Source organism: Penicilliopsis zonata (genome assembly GCF_001890105.1).
Source record: "Penicilliopsis zonata CBS 506.65 unplaced genomic scaffold ASPZOscaffold_5, whole genome shotgun sequence".
Lineage (NCBI taxonomy): Eukaryota > Fungi > Ascomycota > Eurotiomycetes > Eurotiales > Aspergillaceae > Penicilliopsis > Penicilliopsis zonata.
The window spans coordinates 203,858-222,202 of NW_019208915.1; the positions used below are offsets into that span (position 1 = coordinate 203,858).

Consider the following 18,345-nt stretch of genomic DNA (forward strand, 5'->3'; position numbering starts at 1 on the left):
CCTGTTACGACGCAACCATCATGCTAGCATAGCGCCCAGTCTCCAGAACATATCCTTGCCCATTGATTCTCTTTTTGGTTTCCTTTTTTCTTTCTTCGTTTTGTTTTCGTTCGTTCGCGGAGTATCGGATACAAGGTAGTTGAGGGGGAGGAGGTGGTGAGGGAATCGAGAGAGAAAAGGAACACAAAAAAGCCGAAAACATAGGATGCGCTTAGTCGAAAAGACCGAAGCCCATGTCCTCGTCGGACTCCTCCTTCTCTGGACCATTGCATTAGCTGACCATTCTTTGCTTCCCGTCTCCGGACTAGCTACGTACCTTCTTCCTTCTCCTCAGCAGCCTCGGCGGGGGCGGCCTCAGCGGCGACACCACCGGCAGCGGCGGCAGCGGCGGGGGCACCACCGGAGCCAACGTTGGTCAGGAGGTCCTTGACGTCCTTGCCCTCAAGAGCCTGCGGAAACAAGCAGTGTAAGCAATTGATCCCCCCATGATCACCATGTCGCATATCAAATTCTTTTATTATTATTTTTTTTTTTCAAAGTTGCTGGTATTTACCTTGGCGAAGAGGGTGGTCCAGATGGGCTCAACTTCCTGGATCTTGGCAGCAGTCAGGATGGTCTGGAGCTTGTCGGCCTATAATCACAAGAAAAAGATCTGGTCAGCCGCAAGATCAACGATGTTTTTTTCTCTCTCCAGTTCCCTTGGTCCCCTGCGATGTCTTGTTTCTGTCGCATTCTCATATATTTTTTGCTTCTCAATCCCAAACGCCGAGATCTCCGATCAGGGGACCTATGACCAGGGAAAATTGACACTCAGAGGAATGACAGTACGTACGGTGACCTCGACGCCATCATCGGCGAGGATGAGGGCCGCGTAAGAGACAGCGAGCTCGGCGGTAGACATGGTGGTCGAGGTTGGCGGGACGAGGTGAGCGTCGGGAGGGATGGGTTGGAGGTGGGAAGTAAAAAGTGAAGACAAGACGATGTTCTTGAAGGCGCACACACTACGGGTTCGCACTCGGCGGATCTGCCCAGAAAGTGTGTGGTTTAGCCCTCGCTTAGGGCTCGCCCCGAATAGGCTTAGTCCGACAGCCCCTCTCCCGTGACTTGGCTGCCTCTCCAAAATAGGAATAGCTTGGTTTGTCACCGTCCGCGATGCGATCATCGTTATCGATCACGATAACTACTTCAGGACCCCCCCTCTCTTCAGTCTTGCTCTGCCTCTTGCATGGCCTATTGTTTGGAAACGATTCAAGTTTAGGACTACAGCTTCCGGGCCTCTTTTACCTGTTGATTCTGCTGTGTTTTTTTTTTTTTTTTTTTTTCGCGATTCTCCCACACCTTGGTGGTGCCTTTCCCTACAGTTAGCTCTTTGCGGCGTCATGGACTCCCCCGCCGTCCCCGTTCCGCTCGATCCGCAAGAACAGCCCATTCTCGAGCGCCTTCTCCGCACCCGCGACTCTCTCTTGCTGCTCAAGCAGGACAAGTCATCTTATATCAAGTCTCGGGATGTGCTGCCGCTCTACGAGGAAGTGATCGCAGAGGTGGAGAAGCTCAATGCCGTGCGCAAAGAGCAGGATGAGCGGGTTGCCCGTAACAGACGTGCGTAGTACCGTGAAAGCTGTTCCGCCGGATGATAAGAGACCATTAGACTGACTGTCTGCGGGTGTGTCGCGTTCCTTTAGTGGATTATGTGCTGGACGACTGCTTCCAGCTGATCTCGCTGCTTTTCTTGACGATTGGAAAAAACAATGAGGCCCCCGCAGTGTACGCTCAGCTCATTGATAAACGATACGGATGCCAAAGCTGACATTTCATTAGATACTCCTTAACAACAACAGTTCAGGTAATCTTCATGGGATCTTTCTTGTTCACGGGATATTCTAAATGTGGCATGTAGCGCCTGCTCGATCACCTGGAAGAGGCCGGTTTCTACGGAGCCAAGGACCTCAGCTCCGTCACGAAGACTCTACAGAATATGTACTCGACGCTGGACAGAGGGCGGAACACATACTCACCGGCGCTTCTTACATTTCTCGAGAGCCGAATGAGGCATTGTCAGACCTCGTTGGATAAGCTCCAAAAAGGCCTTACTGGCCTGTCCCCAGAGCTTCTTTCTACCCATGAGACATTGATATCTATTCTTCGATCTACGTCCGCTGCCAACACTCGTTCGAAGGTGAGATAAAACAATACGGACTCATGAACTGGTTGCAGTTGACGGAAAGCTGGCTGATCCTTTCTTTTCTTTTCTTTTCTTTTTAGTTTTCCACGTCTGAAGTGAAGGCGCTTCAAGAACAGTTGAAGAAGATTGCAAGCACCATGAAAGATGGCAAGTTTGTCAGTGCGGACGGTACACTGCTTGCTGGTCAAGAGGGTGTGAAGATGCTTATGGAGCGCTGTCAAGCATGGACTGAGATTGTTTTGGAACGGTATGTCATGATTCTTGAAAGACGACCGAGAGCCAAGTCCCACTGATTCAGCGTACATCTAGTCAAGGGAAAATCGACGAGAGGTTCCGAGACCAGTACGAGCGGCTTGTTGAGATCCGGAATCAACTGGACCGACTGTCTGTGACACAAGCGTGGTCTCTGAGAGAGACCGATCTATTCGGTTACCAGCGTAAACTCGACCGAATCGACGAAGCGCGGTCGAACGGGAATTTTGTCGATGCAGAAGGCCACCTGGCTGATATCCATGCTCAACGCGTAGGCACCCCCGCCTTTGACAAGGAACAAATACTTTAGTCCACTGTGGAAGCTAACTGTGTCACAGACCTTGCTCTATCTGATCCGTCGCAGCTATGGGTATATCTATGCTCTGCTTATCTCCTCGGAGCCCGTGTCGGAGGCCTTGCTTCCCGTGTACAACCAGCTCCAGACCCTTCGGCGGTGTCTCGTGGAGGTCAAGGAATCGGGTGGTGTCTCTAATTCCCGGGAGCTCTACCCCTACAGCATGAAAGTACGTTTTAAGTGCCTTCTGAATATCCCGTGGCGATCGGCTAATCCTGTAGCTCAATTCTATCGACAACATGCGCGTCGATGGCAAGTTCTATGTTGGCACCGACATCCCTGAAGGCCAAGGCAGCGTCAATGCCTTGCTTGCAGAGTGTTATGATTTTGTGTGGGAACTGCGAGCCGCTGTAGTCGACGACGACGACAACGACGATGACGAGAATTCATAAGTTAGTCGGCTTGTTGGGATGATGGGATGTATGATGCCTGAAATTGGCCTTTTCTTCAGTATTTCACCTTTCTTGTGAATCTTTTATTTGAATTTTTTTTTCTTTTTTCTTTTTTTTAATATTTACTTGTGTCTGGAAGACTGGATCTTGGCTTTGGTTCTCATATTCGCAGAGAGCATTGTTCTATGGACCTGGAGGCTAATTTGACGACAACCGGCGTTTCTCACCCGGGGATGATATCTTGTTCAAATCTACCTATTCGACTGTAATTGATCATTCATCGCTGTACTGGACATATTCTTACTCCTGGCAAACTGATGCCAGTTATCCGTGGAGCATGACAGCTCTAACACCTGCCACTTGAGAGCTTAAACCTGAAAATAATAATCATCAAGAACAAAACCCTTTCCTTCCAATTCGATTATCAACTCATTTATGCACTATATTGATGTTGCTGTACTGGTTAACTACTACTTCAACACTCTGCTCTTATACAAGTCATGCCTGATAATTCCGGCAACCATATCCAACGATTACATAATTCCGCTGATAAAGGCGTGAGTCAAGCACGCATATCGCTTGCGTCATGTGACATTATTCCCCGGCATCGGCGCCCCCTGCAGCAGCTGGCCAATCAGCGCCAAGGCAAAAAAACATCGCTCACCTGAAATTCAAGAAGGCGCCCTGGAACCTGCCATCCTCGTCTACGTTCTGCAACGTATCGAGAAACGAAGATGGTGAGGCAGATTGTGTGGCAGCGGGCAGCTGCCTCCCGGCGGGTGAGTACATATGCATCGTCTCTTCCCCCCCCTTCCAGGGCTTTTGAGTTGATGGAACTTATTACTGACATCGCTTCGTCACAGCCGGTCCATGCGTGTCTGTCCTCCGCACGACTCACCGCTCGTCGCGGCCTCGCGACCGAGGCCTCGCCGTCGCGGATGCCCCCTTACCCGAAGATTTTGAAGAACCTGGAGCAGGTGCGCAGGGTTCTGGGCGCGTCTCGGGCCCTGACCTTGGCCGAGAAGATCCTCTACTCCCACCTGGACAATGCGGAGGAGTCACTGCTGTCCGGAACGAACAACGGCAAGGACATCCGGGGAAAGGCCAATTTGAAGCTGAAGCCTGATCGTGTCGCGATGCAGGATGCCTCTGCTCAGATGGCTCTGCTTCAGTTCATGACGTGCGGCCTGCCGTCGACGGCGGTGCCCGCCAGCATTCACTGCGACCACATGATTGTGGGCGAGCTGGGTGCCGAAGCCGATTTGCCCGAGTCCATCAAGGGAAACAGCGAGGTGTTTGATTTCCTTGAGAGTGCTGCCAAGCGCTACGGAATCGAGTTCTGGCCGCCTGGTGCGGGCATCATCCACCAGAGCGTGCTTGAGAACTATGCGGCTCCCGGTCTGATGATGCTGGGTACCGATAGTCACACCCCGAACGGCGGTGGCTTGGGCGCCATTGCCATCGGTGTCGGTGGTGCCGATGCAGTCGATGCTCTGGTGGATGCCCCCTGGGAGCTGAAGGCGCCTCGGATCCTCGGTGTCCGTCTTGAAGGCCAGTTGAGCGGCTGGGCGCGTCCCAAGGACATCATCTTGCACCTGGCTGGCAAGCTGACCGTTCGTGGTGGTACTGGCTTCGTCATCGAGTACCACGGGCCCGGTGTCGAGACCCTGAGCTGCACCGGCATGGCGACCATCTGTAACATGGGTGCCGAGGTCGGCGCTACCACCTCCATCTTCCCCTTCTCCTCCGGCCATGTTCCGTATCTCGAGGCGACTAACCGCGGCCACGTCGCCCAGGCGGCTGCTGAGATCGCTGCTGCCGGATCTAAGAGTCTCCTCCGCGCGGATTCGTCCGCTGAGTACGATCAGCTCATCACCATTGACTTGTCAACTCTGGAGCCGCACATCAACGGTCCTTTCACTCCGGATCTGTCGGTCCCCCTGTCTGCCTTTGCCGACACGGTACGTGAGAAGAACTGGCCTGCGACCCTGGGGGCCGGTCTCATCGGTAGCTGCACGAACAGCTCGTACGAAGACATGATGCGTGCCGAAGATCTGGTCAAGCAGGCGACCGCTGCTGGTCTCAAGCCCAAGGCCAGTTTCTTCATAACCCCTGGCAGTGAGCAGATCAGGGCGACCCTGGATCGCGACCAGACCCTCGATACCTTTTCCAAGGCCGGCGGCACCGTGCTGGCCAACGCCTGCGGACCCTGCATTGGCCAGTGGAAGCGGACTGACGGAGTCAGCAAGGGCGAGGACAATGCCATCTTCACGTCTTATAACCGCAATTTCCCTGGCCGCAATGATGGAAACCGCCGGACCATGAACTTCCTGGCGTCGCCCGAGGTTGTCACCGCCCTGACCTACTCCGGAAGCACGACTTTCAACCCGATGACCGACTCCCTGACCACCCCGGATGGGAAGAACTTCCAGTTCCGCCCCCCTACCGGTGCCTCGCTCCCTTCCGCCGGCTTCGAGGAAGGTAACCCCGACTTCCTCCCTAGCGCCGGTGTGCCCGACTCCACGGTGCAGGTTGCCGTCTCTCCGACATCTGACCGGCTGGCTCTCTTGGAGCCGTTTGCTCCTTTCCCCAAGGGCGAACTCTCCTCCCTCAAGGTGCTCTACAAGGTGAAGGGCCAGTGCACAACCGACACGATTTCGGCCGCAGGCCCCTGGTTGAAGTACAAGGGCCACCTGCCCAACATCTCGGAAAACACGCTGATCGGCGCTGTCAACGCGGCCACGGGCGAGACCAACGTGGCGTACGACGAGGCCGGAAAGCAGTACACCATCCCCGAACTGGCCGCCCAATGGAAGGCGGACGGAACCGAATGGCTGGTGGTTGCCGAGGACAACTACGGCGAGGGTAGTGCCCGCGAGCACGCGGCGCTGCAGCCGCGGTACCTGGGCGGTCGCATCATTGTGTGCAAGAGCTTTGCGCGCATCCACGAGACCAACTTGAAGAAGCAGGGTGTCGTGCCTCTGACCTTCGCCAACAAGGCGGACTACGACCTGATCGAGGCGTGCGACCACGTCGACACCATCGGCCTGTACGATGTCCTGCAGTCGGGCGGCCAGGGCAGCATCCAGCTGCGCGTCACCAAGCACAAGACCGGCGAGACCATCACCATCCCTGTGCAACACACTCTCAGCAAGGATCAATGTGGGTTTATTCTGGCTGGTAGCGCTCTGAACTTGCTGGCCAAGCGGGCATCTAAAGCCCAGTAACCGGCGAAGGAGGTACAGTTGTTCAAAAAGGTATTTTTTTTTATTTTCTTAACAAAAAAAGAATCCGAAAAGTTCGACATAGTATAAAAAGGATCTTTTGACTGAGCGTCGTCTACCGTCTGTTATTTTATTAAGCCATTGTGTTCGAATAGCTTCTTGTATAGATATCCAAATGCATTTGTTTCAGGATACTTCTCTCTCTCTCTCTCTCTCTCTCTCTCTCGTTCTCCCCCACTTCCCCGCACACATCCTCAATCAAGATATACAGCATCACATTGTCTCAATCTCATTCAGACACCGACTGCCCATGCCATGAGTGATACAGAGACTGTCCGCCCTGCGTTTCCCACGCGGGAGCACTCCCCGCTGCTCTCGTACGGCCTCCCCTTCCCCTCCGCTGCGGCGCGACACGTTTCCGCCATGTTCGGTGCCTCGCGGGTTTACGTGCTCTGCTCAGCGTCTCTGGCGCGCAACACCGACGCGCTGGACAGGCTGCAGGCTGCGCTTAGCACGGCGGGAGTCACAGTCGTCGGACTGCGGATCGGCATGCGGAGCCATACGCTGTGGTCTGAGGTGGTGCAGGTGGTCAACGAGGCGAGAGAGGCGGACGCAGATCTCCTCTTGACACTGGGAGGGGGGAGTTTGACGGATGGAGCGAAGATTGCTGCTTTAGTATATCACTTTCATTACTTTGATTACTTTTCCTACTTCTTTATTATTGAAGTTCTACTTGCTCATGCAGTATAGGCTCTCTCGAACGGGGTAACCACTCCAGCCGATCTTGCTACCCTGACCGAAGGCCCTGACAAACGAGCCGTTGTTCATCCTCCGACGATTCCCATCGTGTCGATCCCGACTACACTGTCCGCAGGCGAGTACTCCGACTTTGCTGGGGGCACAAACGACGCCACACGCCACAAGCACAGCTTCCAGCAGCCAGCGCGTGGGCCACGGCTCGTCATCCTTGACCCGGATCTGGCGGCGATGACCCCGGACGCGATCTGGTTGAGCACGGGAGTTCGAGCTGTGGACCACTGCGTCGAGACGCTGTGTGCGATCGAGGGTGCAACGCCCGCCACAGACGCGCTCGCCGAGAGGGCCCTCCGGCTGCTTGTCCCGGGTCTCCTGCGCTCGAAACGCGACAGTGCAGACCGCGAGGCTCGGCTACAGTCTCAGCTTGGTTCTGTCGATGCCATGGCGGCTTTCACGGGTGGATCAGTCGAGCTGGGTGCCAGCCACGGAATTGGCCATCAGGTTTTTCCCTTCTCTCTTCTTGTCATCTACCAATGGCTGCTTTCTCTTTTTCTCTTCTTGACTGCTCTAGCTGACTTTCTAGCTTGGCCCTCTGGGTGTCGGCCACGGAGAAACTAGCTGTATCATGCTCCCCGCCGTGTGCAAGTTCAATGCCCTCCACAACGCCAACCGGCACCGCCAGCAGCGGGTTCTGGCCTGTCTGACATCCGACGCGGTAGTGTCGAACGTCCTGCGAGAACGCTCTGTTGATGCCTCCCGCGCCGATCTGGGAGACGTCCTGGACGCTGTGATCCGGCAGCTGGGCCTGCCGCGCTCGCTGACGGAGGTGGGCGTGGGGCGAGACAAGCTGGATCCGCTGGCGCTGAACAGTCTGCAAGATCGATGCTGCAAGACGAACCCCGTGCCCCTAGAGACGAAGGAGCAGGTGTTGGAGATCCTGGAGATGGCGTTGTAGTGAATCAATTGATTTGTAATGGATGAGCATTTACCCCTCACCAACACCTTGTTTTACTCCAATTCTCAATTATTAATCCCCTACCGAAACGCATTGCGCCATATCTCAACCATATTGACCAGGTTTCCCTGGAGAGCCTCTTCTACTTGTCTAGTAGGCTCTTTGCTGCTATAGATCCTTGCAAATACCCCCAATCAACCCACATAAGAAAACCCCGCCCCCACTTCTCGAGCGAGAGAAGAGGCGATAGAAAAACAAGCAAAGGAACGAGAAGGTCAAGAAGAAGAAAAAAAAGCATAGAAAACAACATCAACATGTCTTTCCAGCCTAAGAACGTTCTCTTCTTCGGCGCCACCGGCGCGATCGGCTCCTACATCCTCGACGCTGTCCTCTCTGCCCGTGCTGAATTCGACCGTCTCGTCATCTTCACCTCCCAGACCACCGTGCAGAACAAGTCGACCCTCCTGGCGGATCTGAAGGAGAAGTACAAGGTCGAGGTCATCGTTGGCGATATCCAAGATGAAGATGCCGTCAAGAAGGCCTACGAGGGTGAGCTTGACCTAGAGAAGAGGTACTCTATAGTTATTCTATATCTAGACTGACAATTGAAAAGGCATCGACACAGTGGTTTCAGCAGTTGGCCGTGGCGCCATCGCTACGCAATTGCCTTTGATCCGACTCGCCAACGCATCCCCGAGCGTGAAATGGTTCTTCCCCTCTGAATACGGCACGGATGTCGCGTACTCGCCTGCCTCGGCCTCGGAGAAGCCGCACCAGCAGAAGCTCAAGGTTCGTGCCCTGCTCGAGAACAAGACCGAGGTGCCGGACCTGGCGTACACGTATGTCGTGACTGGTCCATTTGCAGACTACTACGTGCGTTTCTCGGGCGCCCGTGAGGCCGGCGGCTGGGACGTCAAGAACAAGAAGGCCACCCTGTTGAGCGACAGGGGGGAGTCGAAGATCAGTCTGACCACCATGAAAGAGTATGTCAGAAGTCTTTTCATAATAAATATATATAGAAAAAAAAAAGAAACTTCCTCGCTGACGTATGTAGTGTTGGGATCCTCACCTTGGCCGCTCTCCGTCATCCCGCTGCTGCCTTTAACAAGGCCCTGCGCGTCAACTCTTTCACCACCACTCCGGCCGAAATCCAGGCCGAATTTGAGCGCCAAACAGGCGGCCAGCCTTGGTCAGACGTCACTTATACCTCACTGGAGACCCTGCGCCAGTCTGAGGCCGCCGCCTGGGAATCCGGCAGTCCAGCCGCCACCGTCTGGACTCTGCGTCGTATCTGGACTGAAGGTGGAACTCTGTACGAGCAGAGGGATAACGCCCTCATCGGTGAACCCGCCATGCAGACCCTGACGGATGTCGTCTCCGAGGCCGTGCGTCAAGCATCGTGAAGACTAGGTCGAAATTTGTAGAAAATGTCCATTCTCGATATTATGACTTTTCATTCCATCATTTCACTCCTACCTCGTAACACAATTAACACAATTGGACTTGGAGCCATCCTAGCGTTTATTATGTATGATCACATTAGACAGGCTGGAGCATACGAGATTGGAGGGGAAAACATTGCAAAACATCTTGAGTTGTTGTAAATCTATTCTTTGATCTGCATTGTAATGACCTCAAAAAAAAATCGAGTATCGATAAAGCTTCATAGGCATCATTGGATGGGGGATAATTTCATGTTGATGGATATCTGACATTGGGGGAGGAATGATTAGGAAAAGGAAATGGTGGACGGCATGGAAGGATCTCGTAAATGCAGCGATGTAATCTTCAGATCAGAAAACGAAAACACAAACTTTAAATAGCTTTCATCAGGTTCACATCAACTACCACGACCGATCAGCATCTCCCACTAGCCTACTGGAAGTAACTCCGAATGGCCGCCTGGTTGTCCGGGTTGACGCCGGCAAGGATCTGATCAGCATTGATACCTGTGGCAGCAACAAGCTGTTTTGCCGAATTTGCAACTCGGACAGCGGTCTGCCCTTGAAGAGTCTCGGCTTCGAGGGCCTGAACGATATAACCGAAAACCTTGACGGCATTTGAAATGACAGCAGGGTTTTGCCTAAAAAAAAAGAGTCAATAAGCTAGCTGTCCACCAGGGGGCAAAAGAAAAAGAGAAAAGGCAACAGGATATATAACTTACTGGTCAATCAGCTGAGCAATGAAAGAGTATGCATATGGAGCTGCTTCCTCATCATAAGTGATGGGAAGAGTAGTAATCCAGTTCGAAACAATCTCTTGCGCATTCTGGACCTTGGAAGAGTTGTAGTGAAGAATCTTGGCGATACTGGCCGACGCGTTCTCAGTGGCAAAGACATTTTCCTCAGTTCGAGACTGCGAGTGCTGAGTCACTTGGAAGAGACTGGGGATACTGGCCGCGACAAAATCGCTCCAGAGAGCACCGCCCTTCTGGGCAGCGACACCGACACCGTAGGCTGCAGCTTGGCGGTTGGCGGCATTCTCATCTTGTAAACCGGCGGCCAGAGGCTGCATGATATGGTCCTTGTAGTTCCAGGACTGATCCCCACAGAACTCCAGCACGTCATCCATGATGCACAGAGCCCACTGGCGCTGAGTGGGGTCTGAACTTGTGATGAAGGCGTCATAAAATGGGAGAAGGCGTTGCCACGCGGGTAAGAATGAAGTGCCCTGGTTCTTGAAAATGGTGTGGAAAGCCTTGTTCATGTCACTGAGCAGGTTCTGGTCATCTTCCACGGCATATTCATAGTCGAGATTCTCTTCATCCGCGTCATCAGTCTCTGCCTTTTCTTCCAGGCGAAGTTTCACCCGGGTTTGATAGTCCTCCAGAGTAGACTTCGATGATTCAATGAAGGCCTGCATGTGCTCCTGGCTCAGACAATTCTTTCCAACAACCTCCACAGACTCATAAAAACACTGGTACATCTCTGCCAGAGTATCAACAGTCGGCTCAGCGCTCAGAACTTCAACGATCTTCTCGGCGACCTTATTCCACATGTCGGCGAATCCCGGAGACTGCTCGCCGTGGGCCTTCTTGTACGAGTTCAAGAGCTGGGGGATCAGCTTCGCAGAGGAGACACGGACAGGGTCGTGGAAGAAAAATGCCAGTCCGGGAACAGCAATCTTCTCCATAGTCTCCAGAACATAAGGCTCGAAAGCAGCTTCGAGAATCTGAGCATAGATGGTGATAAGCTCTATCGCGGTGTTCTTGTCCTCGAGGGCACTGGTCTTGATGCCGATGATCTTGCCCTTGAGCGGGACCAGTTCCCAACCTTCATCCTGCTCAACCTGGTCGATCTGGTCCTCATCATCTAACAGCTGGATGTCAGCCTTGGCGGCTGCGACAGCGAGAAGGGGAGGCATGACACCGGGCAAGTAGGGCACGAAATCCTGGCCGAGAACTCGGCACATGCGACCCCAGCAGTGCAGGAGGTACTGAGACTGCGGATCATCCGCATCGGTGATGTTCTGTTGGATGTTACCCAAAAGCTGGACTAGGTTGAGGGCATCTTGTCCCATCTTCTCCTTGCCAACGGCTAGGGCAATCAGTGTAGCACATTCCATGGCCTTGGCGCGCAGAAGCCGGTATTCCTTGGATTGCTCCTCCTTCAAGACATTGAACAACAAGGGCATGAGGGTCTCGTAATATTGGCCAAAGGCAGTCTCAGCGGAGTCGGCAATGGTAGCAATAGTAGAAAGAGCCTGCTCCTGAACATAGCGGTGAGGGCTACGCAGGAGTTGGAGGAGATGCCGGAGGAGCTGTTCAAGGTATGGCTCGAGAATCTTCCGCTCAGCCTCCTCGCAGAAGTTGACGAGAGCGGCAGCAGCATGGGCCTGGACACGGGGCTCGGCAGAGTCCAGAACGGGGATAATGTTATTGAGAACAGCGGCGTGGTATTTCTCTTGCATCGTTCCAGCAAAGTCGGTGCTCATTTGACCGAGAGCGTTGCAGCCAGCGTAGCGAACACGCGGGTGGGGATCCTGAAGAGCAGGCACAACCAGTGCCAAGACCTGGTCGAGTTCGTTGATCATCAGATCGCGGCAGCCTTCAGAGATGGCAGAAATAGCCATGAGGGCCGCATGGCGGTCACGCCAAGCTGACGAAGACATCATGCGTGGGATCCAGGCGAAAGTGGCTGGCAGAATAACCTGACCTCCGAGCTTGTTGGCCAAACGATCCATGCACTGTTCACCTGCGACATGATTGAGATCGCTTTCTTCAAGATCAAGCTATAATAAAATATAGTCAGCAATCGCCATTATTTAAAGATTTTACAAAGTCAATCGACAATCAACTCACATCTTCCGATGCATTCCACTCCGAAGCATCGTCATCATCAATCCCAATGTCGGTCATCAAGCTTAGGCACTGGGTGACCATGTCCTGAGCATAGACCGGGTCCTTCTTGCACATATTGGGAGCATAGTCGGCAAAAGTAGCCATGAGCTCCAGAGCGTTTTGCCGGACCTGGTCGCTGAGTTCCTTATCGGAAATAACGCTGATGCTGAATTTCACTAGGTGGTTGAACAAACTCTTGAACATTTTCGGTGAAATCTCAGCCAACTCGACGAGGGCCATGAAGGCAGACGAAAGCTCGTCGCTTTCAGACGCCTCCTTCAACGGAGGCAGGATATTGAGGATGTCAGGCATTAAACCGAAGAACTTCGACTGGGACTTCTTTGGGATAGAACGGAAGAACGAAGCAAATGCCTCCATGGCAGCGATTCGAACCTGCAAAGTCAGTTAGTTCAGTACTAAACCAACGGATAAAACGGCCGATGTCCACATACAGCAATGTTCTCATCTTTGAACCCTTCGGAGAAGACACCGAGAACGGCATCCTCGTGTTGCTTCTCAATAATGCCAGGGGTCGTGGAGAAGATCCGGAAAGCTGCCTCTCGCAGGCCAGATTCGGGGGAATGACTGGCCTGGAAAAGAATCCCCAGAAGCTCAGGCCATTGGTCTCCTATACAATCCAAATGGTCAGAATCACCAATTCATTTGTTTAAGCAAGCCAATCCATGTTGCGTACCACCATCGGTGTATTGTCTGGCGATTTCAGCCACAGCGTCTCCGATCTTCTTCCGGACGTCGGTCAAGGATTCTCCGGTCAAGCACGTCACAAGCTTTTGCCGGATGATCAATCTCTGTTCCGCATTGAGGAGGGAAAATAGCTCCTTGGTTTCATTTGTCACGGGGTCTTTCTTGGTCCGGCTGGCTATTTTCCGAAAGAGCACTGCAGCGAAGGAACGAGTCTAGTCACATAAAAAGGAGAGAAGAAAGGTCGATTAGAAGCCTGTATTTTCATCTGAAATGGCAGTACAAGGAGAAGGAAAGAAAACACTCCCAAAGCTTGTTGACCAGTTCCTCTCAAGACATACATGCCCTGGGGAGCCAGAGAAACAAAGGGATTCATTCATAGGGAGGGAAAAAGCAAAGAAAAATATATAACTTACCGAGGCCTCCTCTGCACCCTGGAGCTGTTCCACCAAGCCCATTAACAAGACATCAGGCCTGTTCTGGATCCAGTCATTGTTCAACTGATCTTCTGCCTGGGATCTGACTTCATTATCGGCGGTGGTCAAGGCGCGCAGCAGCTGCGAGAGCGCGGAGTGAACTTCTGGAGGGAGCAATGACATCTTCGCTAATCTGACTGCCACAGACAGTCTAGCTTATGCCAGCGAGATTGCCCTTTCAGAGGAGGGGTGGTTGGCAAGGTCGGGCTCAGCAGAGCGGGGAGAGGTTTGGAAAGTTTTGTTTTTGGTGGGGGGAAGCCACTAAGGGAGTTGGCTGGGTTGCTTAAAACCCGCGAGAACGGTGAATCGGGCGATCTCTGTCTCGGTTCAGCTCAAGGGCAGACTCAGCATCACCGCTGAGTGAGGAGCTGCTAACACGAGAAGGAGCAAACGTCGGTGGGAGAAAGAGCGCGCGTCGAAAATGTGGGATGTGAAGCCAAAATCCAACCCAGGACCGAAGGGGACTTTTGCTCGGGATCTGCCAATCAACGCCCGACTTTCCATGCTCTGCTGGGCCATTATGCGCTAGTCCCGAAGCGGGGAAAGCGCCATTGTCAGGCATCTTTCTAAGGCACCAAGGCAGTTATTCTGCTTACTCTCCATCCATCTATAATAATAACTAACTACCTACCTGATTATCGAGAATCAATCCATCTTGACGCTAGAAGAATTTTATATATGTATGGAATCCTAAAATCACTAATGACAATGGCTAACAGCGGTATCCAGTCAATATCAATATTAGAAGGAGACTAATGAAACAAAAGACGAGACGCAAAGAAACGAACTGTGGGTGTATTCGAAGGGACAACAACGTGAGGATTGAAAGGGGAGTCAGAGACAGATGTAAACACACAATCTATCTTTTTTGAATAATCAAGAGATTAATACACATGGCAATGTGCAAAGGGGGGCCTGTCTGCGGAGCGATTATCGGCTTGTGGCGCGGCTCAGGATGAAGACGCCAGCAATGACTGCTGCCAAAGTCACGATGGCACCGGGCAGCAAGAGGTCGTTGGGCACGCCGGAGATATATTGTTCCTCGGGGAGAGGCTGGGGGAAGGCCTGTTGCCGGGGCTTGCTGGATAGAGGCAGCTCTTCCGACATCGAATCCTCCGGAACAATAGTAACGCTCTTGGCGTCGCTCGGGATGGCCGCCTTGGAAGGAACGGGCTGCGGCTCGAGGGTGGCGGGAATCGGCGGTTGGGAAGGGTCATGGACAAAAAGGTCCACCTTGTCCTGGTGAGACCTGCGGGTGAGGGCAATGGCATCCAAGAGATCTTGGTCGGTAGTGATGGAAACAGTATCTCCCTCGTTGTCCAAATAGCTCAGGGCATAGCCAGTATTGCTGAGCCTACCCTCTTCGCAAGTGGGCACACCTCCGACTGCCTCGACTTCGGGACCGAGTTTGGCTGACACTAGCGCAACAAGTTCCACAACCCCAGAAGCAGGGAGGACGTTCACACGGTGAACACGACCGCTAGGGGCCTTGAACTTGAAGGGGAATGTCGCGGGCTCCTCGGGAACTTGCTCCACCATCAGAGAGTGCTCATCTCCTTGGTGCGAGGCAGAGTCATTGGGGAGGACACTGTCGCGGGCATGATAATCATGCTTGGACATATCCGGGCTGAGAACAGAGCGATGAGGCGTGTGGGGTTGGGCGGCGCTACCAGAGACCATAGAATCTGACTCGTGATCCATGGACAGCCAGAACTTATTCCAGGCGGGGCCCTCATCGTCGTGGCCCTGCATAGAATTGATCTACAGATAGGATATATAAGTCAGACGTCAAGAAACCACATAGATACAGCACATCAGGGGAGCTTACCTGCTCAAGGGTTGCGTATGTGAGCTTCAGCACATCAACCATTCCAACAATCTCGCCAGCTTCGTTCATGACAGGCAGGTTGAGGTAATGGCCATCTGTTCAGAGAATGAGCGTTGGATAATCTTTCTTTTTTTCATTGTGATGTAGAAGGGAAAGAATAAGGTCACGAACCATGCATTTTGCGGAGAGCAGCCTGGATGCTCATATCCGTAGGAGCGAAATCGGGGTGTGGGGTCATGACCCGGACGACACTGCAAGTGGCGGGATCAAGGCCAGGAGCAATCACACGAAGGACAATATCCTTGCTGGTGAAGATACCGGTTATAGATCCCTGGTCCTGCACCAGGAGAGCGGTGGTGTGGTGTTCCTTCATCAGCGCCGCGGCCTCCTTGACGGAAGTGCGAACCGAGACAGTGGTGGGCGGGAGGCCATCCAAAACAGTTTCTAATGTAGGCCCTGACATCTTGGATCGCAGTGCTTCGACATACTGGATCACCTGCTGGGGCTGCGAGGACCCCAGCTCAGTTTGCACACCTTCTAGCGCGTCATACAGCTTGCGAGACGAGCTGTAGGCACGCTCGAGCTTCTCCATGGCGTCGTAGAAACACTTTGTGATATCCAAAACACCCGATATATCCTGGTTCTCATCCATGACAGGCAGGTGTCTAAAGCCCTTTCTCACCATGAGGTCGAGGGCATCCGTGGCACTGGTGTCGGTGCGAGCACACAACGGATTCTTGGTCATGATCTCCGCTACAGTGATCTCCCGGGCCTTCAGGCCAGCACCCACAACACGAAACGCCAGATCCTTGGCCGTGAAGATACCAGCAATCCGGTCATCGTCATCTGTAACGAGCACACAGTCTTCTCGCTTCGCTGCCATCAATTGAGCGGCCTCGGCAATGCTGGTGTTGGGCTTGATCTGGAGGGCCTGGCTGGGCTTCAGGGCCAAGACAGTGCCCGGAGGAGCCTTGCTGCTACGCTTCGATCGCGCTGGGTTCTGCTTCTTCTTGCTGAGGTCCGCCTCCATCTTGCGTCGAATGGCCTAGGTAGTTGCCAATGAGATCCCAAAGTCAGTCCAACCATCCAATCAGAAACAATCTATTTGCTCTCCTTTCTCCCTGCCCGTACCTCATCACGCTTGGACTGGTTCTGCCTTTGTCTACTGGCCGAACTCATTGCTGCTGAACTCCCCAGATCACTTCCTGCGGTTTGCGTCGTCGACTCGGTCTTGGGTCGGGGAATGTGGGACGATGGGCTGTCGAAGTCGGGCAGCCTCCCTCGACCGATGGTTCTGGTGTTGTTGGGGGTGCCTCGGAAAGTGCCTCCAGGAACAGACATGTTGATCGCTAGACTCTCAAGGGATAGCTAGGCAAGCAAGATAAAAGAAACTATGGCCCCTGTGATGGGGATTCCAAGCTAGGAAAAATGGCAGGCGTAGGGTAAGACACAGTTATGGGTGTCGGGCGATCGGGGCAGGGGTGCAGTAGGCGTAGTACGAGTAGTAATCGCCCACCAACGCGCGGAAAGCACGCACCCTTTTCGTCGGGAGCCTCAGGATAAACAAATGGCCTGAGGCTGCCCTCCTTCCAGTGAGGATTGGAACGGGCGCTAGGCTTGTTTCGGGGCGGTCACGGCGGTGTGCCAGCTCCACGTGATACACCATACGATTGTGGGCTGACCGCCTTTATACATGCCTGAGGCATCGAGAAACCACTGCAACATCCCGTGACCGGGGCTCGCTTAAGGGCATAGGGCTACCCACCCACAACGACACGACACAACCACATCACGAGAGTCTCCGTTCCGTGCGTTCGACAACCAAACCCGACGACAGCCAAGTACGCGACAGCCTCCCCCTCTCCAACACCTTTTCACCCTCTGACTTTTTCCTGCTGCAGAAAAATCCGTCAAAATGGTCAAGAAGAGGGCGAACAAGTAAGCGGACCCGACCCTTTATATTTCCCCCCCCCATTGTCGGAACAAAATGCGTATCTCTCGATTTTCTTCTCGCCTCCGGCATTTATATATCGCCTACGTCGGGGACCGATGATGGGATGTGGATGCTCCTGGGCAGTAACCGGGGAGAAGAATTCGACGACACACGTTCAATTGTTTCGAGTCACAAATTGTGCGAGCCAACGGAAACTGACAAGATCTCTTTGTTTTATATAGCGGTCGCAACAAGAAGGGCCGCGGCCACGTCAAGCCCGTCCGTTGCTCCAACTGTGCTCGCTGCACTCCCAAGGACAAGGCCATCAAGCGCTTCACCATCCGCAACATGGTCGAGTCCGCTGCCATCCGTACGTTCGCACCTTTCCTTCCCCCGAGAGACGGAGAGCTGGAAGGATGTTTTCCATAGCGAGAACATGAAGAAAGAGGATGAACAGAAGAAACCTAGCTGGAAATTGGGTGCATGAAGAAGCGCGCTGACATACAATTGCTCTCTACAGGTGATATCTCTGACGCCTCCGTCTTCACCGACTACGCCGTCCCCAAGATGTACCTGAAGCTCCAGTACTGCGTGTCCTGCGCTATCCACGGCAAGATCGTCCGGTATGCAACATCCGTCGTATTCCTTGAGAACCCATGACATCGGGCATGGGGAATATTAGTAGACAATATATCGCTAACATGTACTTCTTCTACAGTGTCCGCTCTCGTGAAGGTCGTCGCAACCGTGCTCCCCCCCCGCGGATCAGGTACAACAAGGATGGCAAGAAGCTGAGCCCCCCTCAGGCCGCCAAGTCTATGTAAAGGAAAAACAAAGAATGAAAACACTCGGGATTAGTGCAGAATTTCCCTTTCCGCTAGTTTTTTACTCTTTTTCCCTTTTTCCTTTGCCCCTTTTTTTTTCTTGGTCGCGAGTGGGTTTCCAAAGCTT

The 18,345-nt window shown here is 53.3% G+C and overlaps 8 protein-coding genes across 8 annotated transcripts; 5 read left to right on the plus strand and 3 right to left on the minus strand.

The window, feature by feature from the left end:
• Nucleotides 1-211: 211 nt before the first annotated feature.
• On the minus strand, nt 212-901 carry ASPZODRAFT_63322 (hypothetical protein; the record flags this gene model as incomplete). The annotated part of the gene is made up of 4 exons (XM_022729139.1): nt 212-258; nt 317-449; nt 554-631; nt 833-901. The coding sequence occupies 4 exons, from the start codon at nt 899-901 to the stop codon at nt 212-214; spliced, it is 327 nt and encodes a 108-aa protein (XP_022582008.1).
• A 400-nt stretch (nt 902-1,301) lies between these two features.
• On the plus strand, nt 1,302-3,620 carry ASPZODRAFT_114257 (hypothetical protein). The gene is made up of 8 exons (XM_022721081.1): nt 1,302-1,599; nt 1,683-1,764; nt 1,819-1,843; nt 1,898-2,176; nt 2,263-2,429; nt 2,492-2,705; nt 2,773-2,958; nt 3,011-3,620. The coding sequence occupies exons 1-8, from the start codon at nt 1,380-1,382 to the stop codon at nt 3,179-3,181; spliced, it is 1,344 nt and encodes a 447-aa protein (XP_022582009.1). The 5' UTR covers nt 1,302-1,379; the 3' UTR covers nt 3,182-3,620.
• Nucleotides 3,621-3,915: 295 nt separating this feature from the next.
• Nucleotides 3,916-6,408, plus strand: ASPZODRAFT_64532 (hypothetical protein; the record flags this gene model as incomplete). The annotated part of the gene is made up of 2 exons (XM_022729242.1): nt 3,916-3,960; nt 4,045-6,408. The coding sequence occupies 2 exons, from the start codon at nt 3,916-3,918 to the stop codon at nt 6,406-6,408; spliced, it is 2,409 nt and encodes an 802-aa protein (XP_022582010.1).
• Nucleotides 6,409-6,720: 312 nt separating this feature from the next.
• ASPZODRAFT_63314 (hypothetical protein) lies at nt 6,721-8,116 on the plus strand (the record flags this gene model as incomplete). Its single annotated transcript, XM_022729138.1, has 3 exons — nt 6,721-7,080; nt 7,156-7,662; nt 7,745-8,116. 3 exons carry the CDS (start codon nt 6,721-6,723, stop codon nt 8,114-8,116), a joined length of 1,239 nt encoding a protein of 412 aa, XP_022582011.1.
• Nucleotides 8,117-8,245: 129 nt separating this feature from the next.
• On the plus strand, nt 8,246-9,898 carry ASPZODRAFT_1698109 (hypothetical protein). Its single transcript, XM_022726909.1, has 4 exons — nt 8,246-8,359; nt 8,417-8,665; nt 8,730-9,099; nt 9,171-9,898. The coding sequence occupies exons 2-4, from the start codon at nt 8,431-8,433 to the stop codon at nt 9,517-9,519; spliced, it is 954 nt and encodes a 317-aa protein (XP_022582012.1). The 5' UTR covers nt 8,246-8,359; nt 8,417-8,430; the 3' UTR covers nt 9,520-9,898.
• Nucleotides 9,899-9,991: 93 nt separating this feature from the next.
• On the minus strand, nt 9,992-13,756 carry ASPZODRAFT_150998 (hypothetical protein; the record flags this gene model as incomplete). The annotated part of the gene is made up of 6 exons (XM_022725692.1): nt 9,992-10,199; nt 10,281-12,346; nt 12,417-12,848; nt 12,908-13,083; nt 13,150-13,372; nt 13,574-13,756. 6 exons carry the CDS (start codon nt 13,754-13,756, stop codon nt 9,992-9,994), a joined length of 3,288 nt encoding a protein of 1,095 aa, XP_022582013.1.
• Nucleotides 13,757-14,474: 718 nt separating this feature from the next.
• On the minus strand, nt 14,475-16,711 carry ASPZODRAFT_131004 (hypothetical protein). The gene is made up of 4 exons (XM_022722647.1): nt 16,593-16,711; nt 15,633-16,506; nt 15,462-15,556; nt 14,475-15,394 (listed from the first exon to the last, which is right to left on the minus strand). Exons 1-4 carry the CDS (start codon nt 16,638-16,640, stop codon nt 14,564-14,566), a joined length of 1,848 nt encoding a protein of 615 aa, XP_022582014.1. The 5' UTR covers nt 16,641-16,711; the 3' UTR covers nt 14,475-14,563.
• Nucleotides 16,712-17,634: 923 nt separating this feature from the next.
• ASPZODRAFT_63536 (hypothetical protein) lies at nt 17,635-18,218 on the plus strand (the record flags this gene model as incomplete). The annotated part of the gene is made up of 3 exons (XM_022729164.1): nt 17,635-17,764; nt 17,915-18,017; nt 18,113-18,218. Coding segments are annotated over 3 exons (339 nt in total), but the record flags the coding sequence as incomplete, so codon positions are not given.
• Nucleotides 18,219-18,345: the final 127 nt, after the last annotated feature.